Raw genomic sequence first — 19,484 nt, 5'->3', positions numbered from 1 at the left:
TCAGCTGACTATCACAGATGGACAGCAGGAGCACTGCGGCTGCTACACCATCGAGCTCAAGAACAGCCATGGCATGAGACAGGCCGCCCTCAACCTCACTATAGTTGGTAAGTGTGGACGCTAGTGAACACTGGGTGGGGGCGCAGAATTAGGCGAGATGCTATAGGGGCAATCCCTACCGATATCCAGTGACTACCAAACTGTCCTTAGCCTATTTTTGATCAAACAATTAAATATATGTATATGTTTTTGTAATTTCAGACACATCTGAAACCATATCATTGATATTACCAAAGAAGTTAAAGTAAATACATTAGAAAATTGTGCACTTTCAAGGACACAGATTTAATACATGGGCAGAGTAAGAATGTGAGGTAGTCGCAGCGTACTGAACAACTCACAGGTATCACACCCAGTTCAAAACAGCACTTCAAAACAGTAAAAATAAAAGCTCACTTAAGGAATTAACAAAGTTGAGTCAATGAAATACAGTGTTTGACAAAACAGAGCAAACGGAAAGAGAAAGCGCAATCTATTAGCTCTCTAGGCTATATAAAGCATACGAACAGAAAGAAACATGCACAATACACAATTTATGTGCATTAAAATAGTTTGGGACAAGTATAATGGGATTCTCAGTGTTGTGGAAAGTTACTTTTAAAAGTAATGCAATACAATAATGAGTTTACTTTAAATTAAAAAGTAAAGCATTACTTTACTAGTTTCTTGAAAAAAGTAATCTGATAACATAACTCAAGTTACTTGTAATGTGTTACACTGGTGAATTTATGGTAAATCACTGGGCCATCTGGCCATATGCATATGGGAGGCATTACATATGGGAGTTTTCCAACATTTGATAATGCACAAAAATGTACTTTCACATACCAACTAAATTAAGGAGGTGTTCACACAGGACGGGTTACTGCGTGTCCACCGTGTTTGCAAACAATTGAAAAACATTGCATCTGTCAACAAGAATGAGTTCTACCCAAGATGAGATTTGTTAGAACACCAGAGGGAGGGAGATTTTAACATACTGTACTGTCATGAATTTTTACATTTTAATTCATATATAATGAACAGTAAATAAAAAATAAAACAAGGTAATTTGACTTTTTATCTCACAATTCTGACTTTTTTCTCACAATTGCGAGTTGATAACTCACAATTTTGACTTTGTAACTCATACACAAAAAAAATCTCTCAGGGGGCTGAGAAAAAAAGTCAGAATTGTGAGATAAAAAGTCGCAATAACCTTATTTTATGTTTTATTTAGAGGTGGAAACTGGCTTCCATAGTAAACTGAAATAATTACATTACAAGAATTATTTTTATTTTTGCCTATACATTTATTAAAAGTATTTACAGGCCCCATGAGGAATTGAGTTGAGCTGTTAATTTAAACACATTTCAGCGATCTATCCCTACAAATGTGCACAGTGTTCCATCATGGTGCACAAAAAATCAGTTACCAACATTACTCCAGTAAAATTGTAAGTACTCATGTAAAATTTTTACTTGATTAAACAAACAGGATAGTACTTGATAGCACTATCATTTTACTTGTTAGTAACAAGAAACAAGTTCATGTCAAGTTGTCTGATAGTAACAAGAACTGTACTGCCTGGCATTAATGGATTAGAAATGGTTTTGACATTTGACCTTAGGCCTCTGCCTTGGTTTTAGGTGCATCTGTAAAGACAAAATTGACAATCTACTTATAGAAAGTTGACTGTTTCCTCTGTTACATCCACACAGTGCTTGGCTGAAATGCTGGCTGCCAAGCAGTGCACATGTAGGTGATCTGACTGCTTTAGTATTTTAGGACACAATGTCTCACAATCCAGCTTCTGTCTTGGTCTTCCCAGATAAGCCTGACCCTCCTGCCCGTGTCCCGGCAGCCTCAGACATCCGTAAGTCCAGCCTCACACTGTCCTGGTACGGGCCGACATACGACGGCGGCAGTGCTGTCCAGTCCTACAACCTGGAGATGTGGAGCTCTGTGGACATGAAGTGGACAGATCTGGCGTCCTGTAACAGCACCTCCTATAACGTGCAGAACCTGCTTCCAGACAGGCAGTACAAGTTTCGAGTGAGAGCAGTGAATATTTATGGTGTGGGAGAGCCCAGTGCTGAGTCTGCGCCCGTGCAGGTGGGGCTGGAGGCCGAGGAGGGTGAGCGCCACCTAGAGGATATCAAGAGTATTACAGGAGGCACAAAGAATGGATCATAATCTCAACCCATTTAATCCCAATTTTTTTCAGACATGAAAATATCAAAATGATGCGTCATTAGTAACCCCTTGAAATAATCAATATTGATTTTATTTTTGTTTATTTTTTATGGAAAAGTGTGTGTTTTATGGTTGGTCACAATTGTGACCAGTGGGATAATGTGTGTACTGAATTAAAATTATTTCTGCAGTCATCAAAATGCGTATATATCTCAACCCAGTTATTAACCCATTTTAAACTGTTTAATCACATTCTGTGGTTACCATAAAAAAAAAAAAAAAAAAAAAAACCTTATACAATACTGAATAGGTATACTTAAATACAAAAAAAAAAAGTTATTATTCCATCGGTCACTATTGTTGCCATCAACTGTTTACTCATTCTATGTCCACACTCAACAAAACTGAATAATTGTGAATTCATATATTAATACTAGACACCTTAAAGATAACATGTACCAACAATCTTTATGTTAACATACTTTACTAGCCTTTTGTTTTGGAGCTTTGTTGCAGTCATCATCTTTTCAAGGTGCAAACAGGAACTAAACTGCTCTGGTCATGTGACAGTTTGCATTAACCATGTGACACTGCACATATTTAACACTTTATTTTTCCATATTTGCAGCAAATGCACTAAAGTAAAATTTTTAGAGCTTTATAAATGAACAACTTTTTTACGGTCACTATTGTGAGCAGTGGGATTAAACGGATTAACTTTGGTTACTGTATTTGGTTATTTCAGTTAAAATAAAAATAGACTAATAAATAAAATAAAGTAAAATATAAAATTGATATAAAAAATGTGCTGTAATAACATTCTGTTTCTTTTTCAGAAAATAAAGATGAAGCTGAGCCCTCAGATGATGGTATGTGGCATGTTTGTGAAATGTAATCTTTGAAATCGTAAGTGTCAGGTCTCTGTGATCTTTTTTCTGTTTTCATTTAGATGAGATGGTGAGGTTATACAAATGACCGAACGTGTCAAATAGAACATATGCATGTGAAAGGGGGTGGGAGGAAAGGTTTGGGGGTACAGAAAAACAGTGCACTGTAAATCTCAAACAATTGCATAGTTCAAATTATTTTCAAGTTTTGATTTTTAGTAAATTGTTCAAACATAGGCATTTTTCAAAACCATTTGACCTTGAATATAAGCAAATTTAATAATTAAATCAAAAATAAAAATTAACTACCTTAGCTTTTTTGTAAATATTTATCCCTGAATAATAATAATACTACTACTACTACTACTACTAATAATAATAATAATAATTTCAAGGGTATCTTTACAAAAACAATGACTGTCATCATGCTGATGTTTATTTCTCTCACTGTCAAAGAGGTCATAAAACACACATGCTTCTTAGTTTTGTGCTGTTAGAATGTGATATTTCATTCTGAATTATTACTGGAAGGTTTTTCAAATACCCTTATCCGTTGAGGAAAATAAGAGATAAATATTGCAGTTTGACAGATTATAGACAATCCAGAATGATAGGGATCCATTCCCTCTGTTTTCAGAATCAGAGAAGGAACCAGATTACAGAAATGTGACGATCAGGACAGACGTGAAGGTGAAGGACCTGTATGATGTGGGAGACAGACTGGGCACGTGAGTATGACAGCAGATCAGTAAAATAGCATCAATTATTTGATATTACCTTATAAAGGAAACAGTAATGACATTCTACTGGCATCCTTCTACTTTTCGGTTGTCCTATAATCTGTCAAAAAAAAAAAAAAAAAAATGCAAAAACAGATGAAAGTTTCCTGTAAGAAAACAGGACCTGAAAGTTAGCATTTGTTCACTCTTCTTTCTTTCTTTCTTTAGAGGGAAATTCGGGACTGTTTTCAAATTGATAGAAAAGTCCACAAAAAAGGTGTGGGCTGGGAAATTCATAAAAGCATATTCTGCCAAAGAAAAAGATAGTGTCAGACAGGAAATTGCAATCATGAATGACCTGCATCACCCAAAGCTTGTGCAGTGTGTCAACGCTTTCGAGGGAAAGACTGACATTGTAATGGTGCTGGACATGTAAGTGTATGTGTGTTTAATGAGCTTTAATCTTAGATTAGTTCTTTGGCTTTCACCAGCTCATATAAAGCCTGTAATCGACAGCTCAGAAAAAGAATGTTATTATTTTTGTGTTACAGCCATTGAATTATTAGTATTTTTGTGATTGTTTTCAAATTTATACACTTATTTATATAAACACAAATGTTTTAACAGAAATTACTAATTGTAATAGAAATTATTAATTGTCAAGTAACAGTATGTCAGCCTGGAATGCAAAATATTGTTTTAATTCCAATATGCCAAAAATCTGTCACATTTAGTAGATATTTGTTTAGAAGTGATTAAGTGTCTTGTTACCTGCAGATCATTAACTATTACAACACACCATCCTCATACTAAAAAAAAAAAAAAAAAAAAAAAAAAACACTTTCTGTTTTTATCAGTAAGTGAAAAGTCAGTAGAATAAGATTTTGCTCTACATGTTCATTTGAGTCACTACAAAGCACAGCATGCCATTCCGTTTCCTGAGCTTCCTGGGATGAATTGAAGGCAAGAAATCCCAGAGAATTTCTAAATAAAGCCAAATAGCACATACATTGAGTTTTATCAAGGATGATTACATTCCTGTTTGAGGTTGTCAGTATTTCACAGAACATACTGTGTGTGATTGTGTCTGGTGCATTGGCTGAACGCTGGTGTTCTTCAGGATCTCTGGAGGGGAGCTGTTTGAGAGGATCATAGACGAGGACTTTGAGCTGACGGAGAGAGAGGTGATCAAATACATGCTTCAGATTGTGGATGGAGTAAATTTCATCCATAAGAAAGGCATCGTCCACCTGGATCTCAAACCTGAGAACATCATGTGTGTCAATAAAACCGGCAGCAAAATCAAACTCATTGACTTCGGACTGGCACGCAGACTGGGTCAGTAGAAAACCCTCACGCTGTGTTTTTATGGGGTTTTAACATTTGGAAAATGTCATTTTAATTGATTAACAAAATCGAAATTCTAACAAATTTTAATATTGTTATCAAAAAAGATTAGGCCTATATGTTAAGACTTGGTAATTTAATATTTACTGATGGTACCAAGCCACAATCAGAATAGAATTTTGAAAATTTCAAATAGTTTTGACTAATTAGTGTCAACATCGTGTTTTTTTTTTTTGTGTGTGTGTGTGTGTGTGTGTGTCTTTTGTCTGGCTGTAGAGAATGCTGGGCTCTCTGCTGGTTTCGGCACCCCAAGTTTGTGGCTCAGATGTAATTATTTTAAGACAGACATGTGGAGTATAGGAGTCATCTGCTACATCCTGTGAGTACACAACCACTGTGAAAAGAAATTACCTTTATGATTAATAGATCATCATACCCTTGTGGAATCTGCAGACTTTGTCCCACTGGTAGCTGGAAGTCTGATTAAATTATTCAAAAATGTAATAAATAAATATATATGGCAGCCCAGTAATTCGGCCAGGGTGTTTTCATGCCTTCAGCCAGAATGTTTAAAGCTTCATAATTGACATGTGTTAGTTTTGTAAAAATCTATATTTGGTGTGGGGCTGCCCTTGTAAAAAAGAGCAAAACCACAATTTATCATACTTTTGAAAAAAAGCCGGTATTACGGAAATAATACGCTTAAAAAAAAAAACATACTTAAATGTGATTTGAATGTAATGTTTTCAGACATTTAACTGCATGTTAATTGCAATGTATTACAGTAAAAAAAAAAAAAAAAAACTTTAGAGTGTTTTGAGTGTTTTTGACAATGATAATGAGACGCTGTCTAAACTTTAGAGTGTTTTGAGTGTTTTTGAAAAAACTTTGCTAATTTTTTCACTCAGAGTAGCTAGTAAATTTACCAAGTAACAATTGCCAAGTAAAAGCAAAAACATAATTATTAGTATGTTTAATTAGACATATTTAAGTTAATTTTGTTGACTCTTTGTTTGTAAAATTTACATTATGTAATGCTTATCACTGTAAAAAACTGTACAATTTTTCCTTCTTTTGCACTCATATATTTTAAGTAAAACTCAATCACTGAATTAAATAAAATCTGCAAGTTTATACAATTTACTTTATAACAAGGCAACACTTGAAAACCACCATTCTATTACAGCATGTGTTCACTTTGCAAACATGCAAGTAAGCATGTAGACAGGCTGTTATCCTTTTAAGATAATATGCCTACTCAATAAAATGAATAGTCAAAATGAACACAGAGACCTCAATACATGGTACCCACACACACAATGACGGTAACAATCAGTGAATAGTGTTTGAGTATGAATGGGTCTTTTGAGTAAAAATGAACTCCAGGTGTCAAAAAACAGTATGTTCCTAAAACAAACAACAACTAACAACTAAACTAAAACAACTAACAACAAAAGCAACCATAAAAACAGTGTACATTTTTAATTAAATCATACTGCATGATGGGAAATATGGGATCATAACTTTGATATTTACTTAAAGAATCCTTGTAAACATAACAAACAGTACTAAGTAATATGAGTTTTTTACTTATGAGTATATAAGTATACTCATACAGTAGTATATATACAAAATTAACTTAAATATGTCTAATTAAGAAACCTACTTATTATGTTTAGGCTTTTTACTTGGCAAATGTTTGTAAATTGACTAGCCTTTTCTGAGTGAAAAAAATTAGCAAAGTTTTTTCAAGTAAATCCTACTCCACATTTTTTACAGTGTAACATGAGTTTTGAGTGTTTTTGACAATGATAATGAGACGCTGTCTAACATGACCTCAGCTTATTTGTAATTTCTTAATTGCTTCCAATATCTTTGAAATATATTTAAAGTGTATTGCCAAATGACAACCATTTACAGTAAACTAAAATATAATTTAATGTAATTTCTATAGAAACTTGGATGAAATGTATTTAAATACATTTGTCTGTGTGTGTGTGTGTGTGTGTGTGTGTGTGTGTGTGTGTGTGTGTGTGTATGTGTGTGTGTGTGTGTGTGTGTGTGTGTGTATTATACTTTAAAAGTAAAATGATTTATTATTATGATTTTTTTGCAAGTACAGTTTTATTTAAAAACACAAGTGCACATTCAATACAGTTAAGATCACTTCTTTTCCACAAGGGTGGCACAACATTGTTTGGGAAGAATGTTGAAAAAAAGTTAATGGGAAGAAAGTGTGAGCTTTCGCTTAGCTTTCCTTTCCTGAAATGGAAATCACTTCTGCAAGGTGTTTGCATTTTTTCTATATGAAAATAGAGTAATACCACAGCCCCTCATGAGTGCTATTTTGTTATCCCTTTTTGTCATTTTTTATCAGCTCTCAGAAAGATGTGGCTGTAGATGTCTTGTGTTTGTCTGTGCTTTCTGTCAGTTATCCAGAATAATTATTTCTTCCAGGTGTGACTATTCATTTACTTTCATTGATGTAGCCCAGTGTTGTCAGTGAAAGTAGTAAATCCTATAATGTCTACTGAATCATATTTGATAAGCAGATATCAAAAAAAAAAAAAAAACTTGATAGTTTATACTTTTTTAACAAGTAAACAGCCTTTTAGTAGCCTATAATTGTACAAAAGTCCTCCTTCAGGTTGTCTTTTTCTTGTGATATCTTTAAGTAATCTATAAAGCAAACATTAGAATATTTCGATATTTCATTTTAGAAAATCTGATATATATTAAGTTTCAGATATACTACTATGTGAGGCATGAGCCTATTGGTTTGTATAGTTCTACTTATTTTTTCTTTGATTGTTTCTTGTTCTCTTTAGCGTCAGTGGTTTGTCTCCCTTCATGGGGGACAATGATAATGAGACGCTGTCTAACGTGACCTCAGCCACCTGGGACTTTGAGGACGAGGCGTTTGATGAGATCTCAGATGAGGCCAAAGACTTTATCAGTAACCTGCTGAAGAAAGACATGAAGTGAGTGCCTTCAGAAAAAAAAAAAAAAAAAACAACTGTTGCCTTGTCCTTAAGTCATTTTGAACGTCTGATTGAACTGATTTCCTCTGTCTTGCGTCATGCATCTGTTCTCTCGGAGGTGCAGCAGGAAGGTTCAGCTCTCTGTCAGAGAGCACACATTTTCTTTTTACAGTTTCATCAGTTTCTTTTTCTCAGAGTGTAATTAACATGACACACAGTTACAGTGTGTGTGTGTGTGTGTGTGTGTGTGTGTGTGTGTGTGTGTGCAGAGCTCGCCTGAGCTGCGATCAGTGTTTCCAGCACCCCTGGCTCAAACAGGACACCACCAACATGGAGGTCAAGAAGCTTTCCAAAGAGAGGATGAAGAAATACATTCTGAGAAGAAAGTGGCAGGTCAGGAGCTAAACGATAATCATCTCCTTGTATTAGGCCTATTGATAGTCTGATTAAAATCAGCTTCTTGCAGTGTGTTTCTTCTCATACAGTGTGTTCTGTTAGTGAATAAAGCCATAAGTGTTTTGCTCACTCTTCTCCAGAAAACAGGGCATGCGGTTCGAGCTATCGGTCGACTGTCTAACATGGCATTGATGGCGGGCGTTCATGCCAAAAAGGGCTCCCCCACTGAAGGTGCACAACGTTTCTGTCCTTGCATAAAAGACTAATACTGACTCAGCCAGTGAAATATGAACACAGTAAGCCCTTGTGATAGAGAAGTGTGCTTACTGATAATATGTGCACTTGTACCGCATGCCAATCTTAAAATGATGTCAAATTTGCAGATAATATAATATATTAATGAAAAAGAAGACCACTTAAGCGTAGAGCATGTTTTTTTAAGATACTTAACGTTGCTTTTAAAAAGTGCACTTTTAGTAAATTTACAAACAATTCAAATTCAATTCAAAAGACATTTTTAGATTTTAGTACATTTTAAATCATGTTTAATAATGTTTTGTCATGCTTTAAATTAGTATACTTATACTTATCGGTTACACTTTATTTTGATAGTCCACTTTAGACATTCTACTAACTATAAGTAACTTTGTAACTACATGTCAACTAATTCTCATTAATTTGCGGCAACATGTCTACTAACTCTCAGAGTAGACTGTTGGGGTAGGTTTTAGGGTTAGTGTTAGGGGTAGGTTTAGGGTTAGTATAAGTTGACAATAAGTTGACAAAGGAAGTGTTAGAAGATATTAAGCAGACAGTCAAATACATGTCTATCATCTTTATTTATATACTTAAACAAAAAAGATTGTGTCAAAGCAACTGAACAACATTAATTAGGGAAAACAGTGTGTCAATAATGCAAAATGACAGTTAAAGCATTTCATCATTGAATTCAGTGATGTCATCATTCAGCTCAGTTCAAATAGTATCTGTGCAATCATTTGCAATCAAGTCAACGATATTGCTGTAAATGAAGTGTCCCCAACTAAGCAAGCCATAGGCGACAGCGGCAAGGAACCAAAACTCCATCGGTGACAGAATGGAGAAAAAAACCTTGGGAGAAACCAGGCTCATTCAGTGGGCCAGTTCTCCTCTGACCAGACGAAACCAGCAGTTCAATTCCAGGCTGCAGCAAAGTCAGATTGTGCAGAAGAATCATCTGTTTTCCTGTGGTCTTGTCCCGGTGGTCGTCTGAGCAGACAGTCTACTAATACTCTACTAACTGCTAGTTGACATGTGGTTGCAAAGTTACTTACTGTTAGTAGAATGTCTAAAGTGGACTATCGAGATAAAGTGTTACCATAATTTTTACTGTAGTGTTATTTAGAATTTTAAAATATATTTGAAATGACAATATATTTGATTTCATAATTTTAGAGTTTGTTTACACATAACAGTTTATTAATTCTAAATGTGCAAACACGAATATATTTGAATGCATGACATACAAGTTTTTAATCGAAATTACATTAAATTATATTTTAATGTACCTTAAATGCTTATCAGTACATTCAGCAAGGCGCTTTAACCATATTTATGAAATCAGTAATTGTGAGATAATAAAATATACCTAAATTCAACTTGAATAGGTCAAAAGAGCACATTGCATTTAAAATAAATTTTAAATAATTTCTATTTAATTATAAACAACATGCAATGTAGTGTCTGAAAACATTACGTTTAATTCACACTTGCTGTAAGATTTATTATTGTCTATTATTTTATTTTTAAGAATGCTGAAATGTACCTCTATTTCACACGGAGATAAGATTTTTAACCTGGTTAGTACTGTGGTTAAAACTGCAGCTCACCTTAGAGAGTTATCATGCTATATCACAACCTTCTTTTTCTGTCTGTCGTAGCAGAGGATAAACAATTTGCTGCTGAACTGGAGGAGAAAACTCTAAAGAAACCCACGTTCAGTGATGTTATTAAAGACGTTGAGGTGGTGGAAGGCAGTGCTGCTCGGTTCGACTGCAAAATCGAAGGTAAAATAAACTGAGAAAGTCTGGTGCATTGATTAAATGTGAATAACTGTGGTGTGAAATATTTACATTACATTTACATTTAGTCATTTAGCAGACGCTTTTATCCAATGGAAGCAATCAAAAACAACAAAAGAGCAATGATATATAAGTGCTATAATAACATAATAAGGACATGAGCTGATGTATAAAGATTTTTGGTTAAGGAAAATGGACAAAGTGTACATTTTCACCAATTTAAATGACCATTTTATCTTTATGAAGCTAAAATTACTAATTATTATTTTATTTTATTTATTTTTTGACAGAATAATTTTAAAAAAAAATTATTGTGAGTACATAAAAACTGCTTGTATGATATAAAATAAGAAAGTGTTGTTAGAAAGTTTTGTTTATTTCTGTTTTTAAAACGAATATAAAGCATTTCATAAGATTTTATTTATTTATTTATTTATTTTTAGTTTGGGGAAAACTCTTTGTTTGAAAACGTCAAGCACTGACAAAAGTTATTAAGTAATAAAAATGAAATGTTCTAATCATTAAAGAATAAAAATAAAAAGCTAAAATCAGATCAAACGTTGTTTTCTTTCGGTTATACTTTTTAAAGGTTTCTAATCTCATAAGATGAGCAAATCGTCAAGCATGGATCAAAACAGTAGTAACATTTCACACTTTACCTTGAGCAGGTTTCTGAGGCAAAAATACATTATTATGTATTAAATATATATTATATTTATATTTACAGATGCATATACTTAACCGTTGATCGGTTTCCATAGCAACCGCTATGGAAAATAAATAAAATTCAAATGTATTCAAATGTATTATTTCTATTTAAATAAAATTCAAATGTCGAAGATGACTTTGCAATATGCTTAATACTTGATGCCAAATGTGAGAAACAGACAATAGCCATTTTCCAGTTCTATAAATATTATGAATAGCATTTACTTTTGAAAACTATATGAAAACTAAATGTGAAAAAAAAAAAAAAAAACGCTTTCTATCCATTTGTTCCTTTGCACTATATTTGGTGCCACTAGAGGCATAGACATGCTTCATCTTTAGTGCACTACTATTAAAAGGTTTGAGCTGGTAAGATGTTTTAATGTTTTTAATAGTAAGTCTCTTATGCAGTAAAAACAGTAATATTATGAAATAATATTACACTTCAAAATAATTGTTTTCTTTGTGAATATATTGTAAAATGTCATTTAATCCTGTATTTTCAGCATCATTACTCCAGTATTCAGTGTCACGTGATCCTTCAGAAATCATTCTAATACGCTGCTCAAGAAACATTTCTGATTATTACTGTCAATGCTGAAAACAGTTGTGCTGCTTAGTGTCTTTGAGGACACCATCATGCAGCAGTATTTTGTAACTAAATCCCTTTATCAGGTTTGATGTGCCTTTGCTAAATAAAATATAAAATCTGTTGGTATTCATGCATTTATTTGAAGTTGTTTATATATCTTAATATGTATATTTTATAATTGTTTACTCTCAGGTTATCCTGACCCTGAGGTGGTGTGGTACAAGGACGACCAGCCGATTAAAGAGACGCGCCATTTTCAGATCGATTATGATGAAGATGGAAATTGCAGTCTTGTTATTTCTGAGGTCAGCGGTGATGATGACGCGAAGTACACCTGCAAGGCCATGAACAGCGTCGGGGAGGCCACCTGCACCGCCGAACTCATCGTGGAGGTGATGGGAGCAGAGGAGGAGGAGGAGGAAGAGTAGAAGACAACCGCTTTTGTCACCTTTCTCTTTTACACGTGGTGCTTTTATTCTCTCTGTCTTTCGGACTTTCAGATGATGAGGATGATGAAGACCTCTGATTTCCTTCATTGCACTTCCAGTTTGTTCTTTATGTATTTATGCAACAGTCAGATATCAGATTTGTTTATCACATGACATCAATATTACTTTGCTTGTTCTTCATTGACATGTTTTACTCCAACCGAGCTGAGCAGCACTTCCTGTCTTTATTTAAGCACTGCAAACTCATGTAAGGTTGTGTGTTTTTGTTTGGAGACATTTTCCTCCTCTCACCATCTCTCACAGTAGCAGCACTCAGCAGATATTTGGAGACACGTTTATATTATTAGGAATGTCTGTAGATTATATTTCTTTGAATGTTTTTAGATATATACGCGTTGGATTGCATTGTAATGAGAACACTAGGAATGTAGTTATTCACTTTTAAAGAATAAATTTGGATCACAAACAAACTGTAAATTGTTGTGCTCACTTGAAAGTTGTTAAAAATGACTGACTGACAGTTATAATCCAGAGCAGCTGCTTTTATACAACTATGGATAATATTAAAAGACACAATTCATTAAAACATGATTTTACCAAGTTTATTCCAAAATAAATGAAGAGTAAAAATTAAACCGCATCTTGTCCTACAAAATCAAAAACAGTTTTTAGGAGTTTGCCTATTACAGGACATCACTTTCCCCCCCGTATTTTTCTTATTTTGGTCACTGTTGCTTTCTAGGATTGGAGACATCCTGAAGTATAGTCAGGGGCATTGAGTTCAACTTTGTTGCGAGTCTTTAATTTAAACAGGCACGTTCTCTGAGGTAACTAACAGTACACTCTTCACTAGATGGCGCTGTGGTGTCACAGCTATAACGCAGTGTCCTGTCTCGCGATATTTTGGACATTAAAACAATTGTGACCCTGGACAACAACAAAACTAAACTCCAAAGGGTCATATATATATATATATATATCTATATATTTATATATATATATATATATATATATATATATATATATATATATATATATATATATATATATTATATATATATTATTATTATTTATTTTTTTTTTTTTTTTTTATTTTTTTTTTTTTTTTTTTTTTTTTTTTTTTTTGAGATTTATATATCAAGCTGAATCCAAATCCAAATACTGAGGAAATCACCTTTAAAGTTGACCAAAAGAAGTCCTAAGCAATGCATATCACTAAGTAACAATAATGTTTTGATATATTTATGGTAGGAAATTTACAAAATAGCCTATATTTATGGAACATGATCTTTACTTGATATTCTAATGATTTTTGGTATAAAAGAAAGATCGATGATTTTGACCCATACAGTGTATTGTTGGCTATTGCTACTAGTGCTGCTTATAACTGGTTTTGTGCTCCAGGGTCACAATTCTGAAATTCTGCAACAGAGACAAGACTTTAATACTGGGAGGATGAGTCAACACAACATTTCAAGGCCCATTGTTGAGTTTACTTTGAAATGGGAGACTGAATGTGATGAGTTCAACTCCTGTCTGTGTGACAGCAAACATGGTTTAAATGAGTGTTCGCTTGTGTCCCTGTATGGAGTATATGGACTTTAAGAACATCGCTTCCTTCATCTGCCTCACAGAAAAATTTTGCAACATCTGTCCTGCAACAGAGATTTTATTCTTCCTCCTTTATTTTCGGCATTTTATAAGTCCTTGTAGTGCCTTTGGGCCTCCGAGGGTCTTCGGTTTCAGCAGCTGTGGGCTGCCTGTGTCTCTGTTTTCTTTTGTATGAAGTCTGGTCTCTCCTACCGCATGGAGCTCAACAATGCATTAGCACTCATGTGTCTGAAAGTACAGAAAGATTTTACTGTGTCAATGTTTTCTCAGCATTTAACCATTCATCATCACGTGACTCATTAATGGTGACTAATGATGAAAGGATCATTGTGAAGATTTAAGTAGTTAGCAAACGGTGTAGCCATCTATGAGTGCCAAATTTACTTTTAACAAATGTATGTTTAAATATAAAGACTTTTTCTTTTCGGAAACAATATAAGGGAGCAACCTTATTATTATTATTATTATTATTATTATTATTATTATTATTTAAATTAAATTAAGTTTTATTTTATTTTATATATATATATAAAAAAAATACATCTGACCAAGCAAGAAGTTTAGATTTTTAAATAGGTTTTAAATTAAATTAAATTAAACTTCAAGTTATTAAGATTGCAGAATAAGGATTTTTTAGGCTAAAGTGACGTGTTATTCCACAGGTGTCTCTTTCTATCTTGCCTTAAGCTGTAGGCTAGAGTTGAAAAAAAATAAATAAATAAATGTGAGCAGTGTGTTTTAATTATTTATGCACCATATTTGGAATTTTGTCTTCTTTGTGCAATTTTTATTCCCCTGGCGTGTTTTTCTTCACTTGTTTGCTATCTATTCTGTACCCTGATGTTATCGTTCACGTAAAAAGTAAAGGAGAGCGAAGAAAACTATCGAACTGGATCTGTTTTATTTGCGCATGTTGTAAACAGACTATTAATCAATCATTCAAACTGACAATGTTTTTAGGATGATTCAATCAATCAGCTACCGTGCGAACCTGATGCATAATTCATGAGCAAAGCCTTCGCTGTGGCAGGGTTGGGGCGGAGTTGAAGCGCCAGCGCCTCGGTGTCCGCTGAAGTGCGTTTCAGAGTCTGGACCATGAAGAACAGAAGAGCTCACTGGGAGTGGTGCGGACGTTGTGCAATATGCGAACGGGACGAGTTTTTTGTGTGAATTTATAATGCAGCTGCGCACGGACCCTGCTGCCGCCGCTGACCTCCGTGAAGTGTTCAAGATAAAGTCGCACAGACAGTGATAACGGAGACCGGACACACAGGACAACCCCGCAGAAAAAGAGTGTGACTGCGATACTGGAGGAGAGATGGGGAACGCAGGGAGCATGAACCAACACACTGACCCCAGAGGACACCACATGCCCCTCAAACTGCCCATGCCCGAGCCGGCCGAGCTGGAGGAGAGATTTGCGCTCGTCCTGGTCTGTACTAATGACCTTACGATTATCAGCTCAACAGCTAGAGAGAAATCTGCACTTGCTTTTCACTTCTTTCTTTGTTGCACTTCTATTCTATTCTATTCTATTCTATTCTATTCTATTCTATTCTATTCTATTCTATTCTATTCTATTCTATTCTTAGCAGTCAAAGTATATAGACTTTGTTATATAAGTGTATACTTATATATCAAACTATATAGACAAAGTATATAGACATCTAGAGACATGTTAACTTTGCCATTTTACTTTAGGATGCAATTCTGTTTAATTCTGTTAGCTTAGTTGTTCTTTTATTTATTTATATTTAAAAGTAAATCAATTTGTTTTGTAGACATGTAAATAGTTATTTACTTTGCTGCTATTCTGTTCTGTTAACTTGAAAGTAGCCTAGTTATTTATTTATTTACATTCAAAAGTAAATGGATCAGTTTTTGACGTATAAAGAGGTTTGATATGCCATTTTACGTCTGTTCTATTCTATTCTGTTCTATTCTATTCACTGGCCACCATTCTGTTATTTACACTGGTCTGTTGAAAGTTTATAAATCAGTTTTGTGGATGTTTATTAGTCATAAAACTGGAGATGGACTGTCCCATGGTAGATGGTATTTGATGGTAATACCAGTACTTTGATAAATACTATGGTGCTAAATTTAATCATCACATTTCATATGCCATAGTTTTATACTTCAAAGAATATCATGGTACTAAAAAGCTATGGTACTTTTTGTTTGAAATTCAGGTGTGTCTCTTTAGTTTTTTTGTTCAGAGAAGTCCAGTAACCTATTGTAAACAACTTCAGCTTGGATAAAAGAACAAATGCAGTTGAACTGTGTTTTTATCAGTTTGATATAATTTTGTTCATAAAGATATGGGGCTGAAAGTGCTGCAGTTTTCTTGATATAGCTCTAGATGAGTTGTCTCTCTTCTGTCTTGAGAAAGTTTGCTTATCACAGACTTCAACCAAAGTTTTCTAGAGAATCAAATATCCATGTGCCAGATATACAAGTATTTGTTATTTAATATCACCATTATTAAGACATTTCATCATCATTTTAAACCACAGTATCATGTCCCATTGTCTTCGCTGTTTCTGTTCTTTTTAGCTTAATGCTGACTCAATTATGGCACAGGAAATGATGTCATGCAGTTGGAATCTACGATCCTTTGCGTCCGTGTGTGTCTGAAGAATGCGAGGAATGTCTTCAGTTAGTATGCAGCTACCTGAAGTGTGCCGTGTGTTGATTTCTGGCCGTCTGCTAGGCCTGGTTTTATGGGGACATATAAATGTAGGTCAGAGCTAATGCTTCACTCACACTAGACAAACCCTTTCAATTAACACACACTCACACAGACTATTCAGAGAGCTGGAAAGCAGCTAGTGGCAGAATGGGGGAGTTCAGTCGTTCCCTGAAGAAATGGAGTTGGTTTGGTTCTCTTTCTTTCACAGACCCTCAGGCTGTGGTTATTTTACCAATTGCGGAGGCCAAACGAGTCGTTTCCATTCAATATCCTTAGAGAGAAAACACTCTCTTTCTCACTTACTTTCTATTTGTTTGGCCACCTCGAGCCTCTGAGTGTGTAACTTGCTGTGTTTATTCGTGGTGGTTTAATAGCAGTCCTGCTCTGTCACGGCTGACGTCACCATCTGCTTCCAGCAGATCGGAAGCTCTTGTTCCTGATCTGTGTGTTTCAAGATCACCTGCCTCTCATGATTATGATAAACAACCCAGAGAGCACGGCTTTGGAATGCCATTGTCTTGACTAGCTATCATGATCTGCGTCTTATTAATAATAATAAGCATGTTTCTGTGTGTGTGTGAGACTCACAGTAGACTACATGATCATCATCATAATTCATCAATTTTTGGCCAAAAGTGTTATTGTTTTAAGTGTAATATATTAAAGTAAGGGGTAATGTACAGCCAAATGGTCATTATTTCAAAATAAAACACTGAACTAGTATTTATATAGTAAATATTTGGTACAAACTAAACTGTGGTCATTTGGAAGAAAGTATTTAAAAACATTTTCTGTTTTTAACTGATTAACATTTAGGTACACATCAAACAGTAACAGAGTTGTCATATAAATAGTTATAAACTGGTTTCATAACGCTCAATATCACAACATAAAAAAAATATGCCCAACGTCCAAATAAATAAGCAATTAAAACTCCAACTTTTATAAGTGTGTCCTATTTTACCTACTCGTGTACAACAATATATATTGTTTAGAAAATCTCAACTGCTTGGTTGTTTATAATATATTTGTTTATTTAGTATTATATAAATATATTATATTATATAAGTACTATATACATTGCATAATTTAAACCATATTATTGGCAATATATTTCAAGTTATATGAGTTTATTTGCAAAAACAGAATGTTTTTATTCATTTTCATAAATCATGTTTTTTTAGTTATTATTATTTAATCAAAACAATCCAGCTGCAGTTTGACTGATATTAATTGGAATACAGGATAAAAAAGAAAATCATGATTTTTTTAACATTTTTAGAGTTATTTGTACTCTTCATTTTCATATTGTACATCTAATTTTACTTGCATACATACTGTACTACTCATGTAAAGCAATATATATATATATATATATATATATATATATATATATATATATATATAGCAAATCTCAGCTCTGTGATTGTTTATACTGTTGCAAGATCTAAAGTATATTATTGCAAAGCGCTTATATATATTCATTTGAGGATGTTTTTTTATGCTTAACTGATTGTAAAGCAGCCTTCTGAAGAGTCCTGATGCAGAGTCAGACTATCAGAGATACAGAGCGCACGTCTCTCTGGGAGAAGAGTCCTGTCAGAGACTGGCGGGCGCTCACAGAGATGATGTCTTTTTTCTTGGCAGGCTGTGGTTGAGACATTAGGAATACTTTAGCACTGTAATCGTAGCTTTGAGTGGTATTTACTGCTATTAAAGCCCTGGTGTGTGCCAACCCACGGACCTTACTGAGTGAGAAAGATCCTTTTATCAACTCCTGCTTGAGTGCTGCTTTCATCCACGGGTCTTTCTGAGAGGAAAATCTGACGATCAGCAGACAGATAGAAGAGAGTCTTGAATATAAAGGTCTTGTTGGGGTCACAAGCCAGCTAGTGTAATCTTCATTGAGGTCAAGCTGGTCAGCTGCAACAAACACAGATCTGAATTAAAACTAAGTGTACATTTATATAGCTTGGGTATAACTTAGTGCATCTGCACACAGACTCGAAGTTACAATAATTGTAATAAGCAATGTGCTACTGTTAAGCAATTTTGAAGCTGAATAATCAGATTTATTGTCATTCATTTGAGCAGAGTTTCTGAATCTGCTTTTATGATGCATCTTACAAGTTCTCAGACTTCATAAGTAGCCGCTTGCCGCATTCTAGCTTGTTTCGTGTTGATGGAAAGATGTTTTGAGTCCAACTGGGTCAGAATGATTTTCAGCTCATAAAATGTTTTGTGGAGTTGGCACTTTTTTATTCCATTAGTTAGATTCTGATATTAGATGCTAGATTTTGAAGTCTCAGGGATTCTGTGTGTGTTTAGGGTTCTTTTAGGTCATACTTTGCTCTTGGATGATTTAGGAGGTCAGATTCATTCATAGTATATCATAATTCACTCATTTTACAACTTACAATTTGTCTCATTTTGTCTAAAACAAAGATTTGACCACAAATTTGTATGTTAGGAATAAACTCAAACACAATGATTGAATACACAAACTGTATAAAAATGTATATGTAATATGTACTGTATGTAAAAGGTAAACAGGTAAATCAATGACAGTTACATGGTTGAAGATTTAGGCTTGTCACGAGACACCAAAAGAGTGCTGTTTCATGGAAAATGCCATAAGCCGCTCACCCTTAGTCAACATTATCATCTAATATATCTATTACTCATCTAAAACAGTGAAGGGAGTGTCTTTTTAACTAATGTCCACTGAGAAAACCCCTTTAGTCTTGCTGCAGGACTGTTCTGAAATCAGAGCTCACAGCAACTCAACATGTGACCTCGGCCATGA

General features: G+C 34.3%; 2 protein-coding genes across 2 annotated transcripts in view; both read left to right on the top strand.

Annotated features, from left to right (window-relative positions):
- Positions 1-4: 4 nt before the first annotated feature.
- LOC109096213 (myosin light chain kinase, smooth muscle-like) lies at positions 5-12,845 on the top strand (the record flags this gene model as incomplete). The annotated part of the gene is made up of 12 exons (XM_042755211.1): positions 5-107; positions 1,872-2,177; positions 3,073-3,105; positions 3,761-3,851; positions 4,071-4,274; positions 4,963-5,180; positions 5,466-5,568; positions 8,018-8,170; positions 8,440-8,563; positions 8,707-8,797; positions 10,489-10,611; positions 12,119-12,845. Coding segments are annotated over 12 exons (1,785 nt in total), but the record flags the coding sequence as incomplete, so codon positions are not given.
- A 2,183-nt stretch (positions 12,846-15,028) lies between these two features.
- LOC109096212 (formin-like protein 2) overlaps positions 15,029-19,484 on the top strand; it is a 73,049-nt gene continuing 68,593 nt past the window's right edge. Inside the window, exon 1 of the mRNA XM_042755208.1 lies at positions 15,029-15,418. Within this exon, the coding sequence (XP_042611142.1) occupies positions 15,305-15,418 (114 nt within the window). The 5' untranslated portion in view covers positions 15,029-15,304. The remainder of the gene's footprint in view (positions 15,419-19,484) is intronic.

The sequence above is a fragment of the Cyprinus carpio genome, unplaced genomic scaffold (assembly GCF_018340385.1).
Source record: "Cyprinus carpio isolate SPL01 unplaced genomic scaffold, ASM1834038v1 S000006647, whole genome shotgun sequence".
Lineage (NCBI taxonomy): Eukaryota > Metazoa > Chordata > Actinopteri > Cypriniformes > Cyprinidae > Cyprinus > Cyprinus carpio.
The sequence above is the reverse complement of the archived record's forward strand: the minus strand, read 5'-3'. Positions and strand labels throughout refer to the sequence as shown.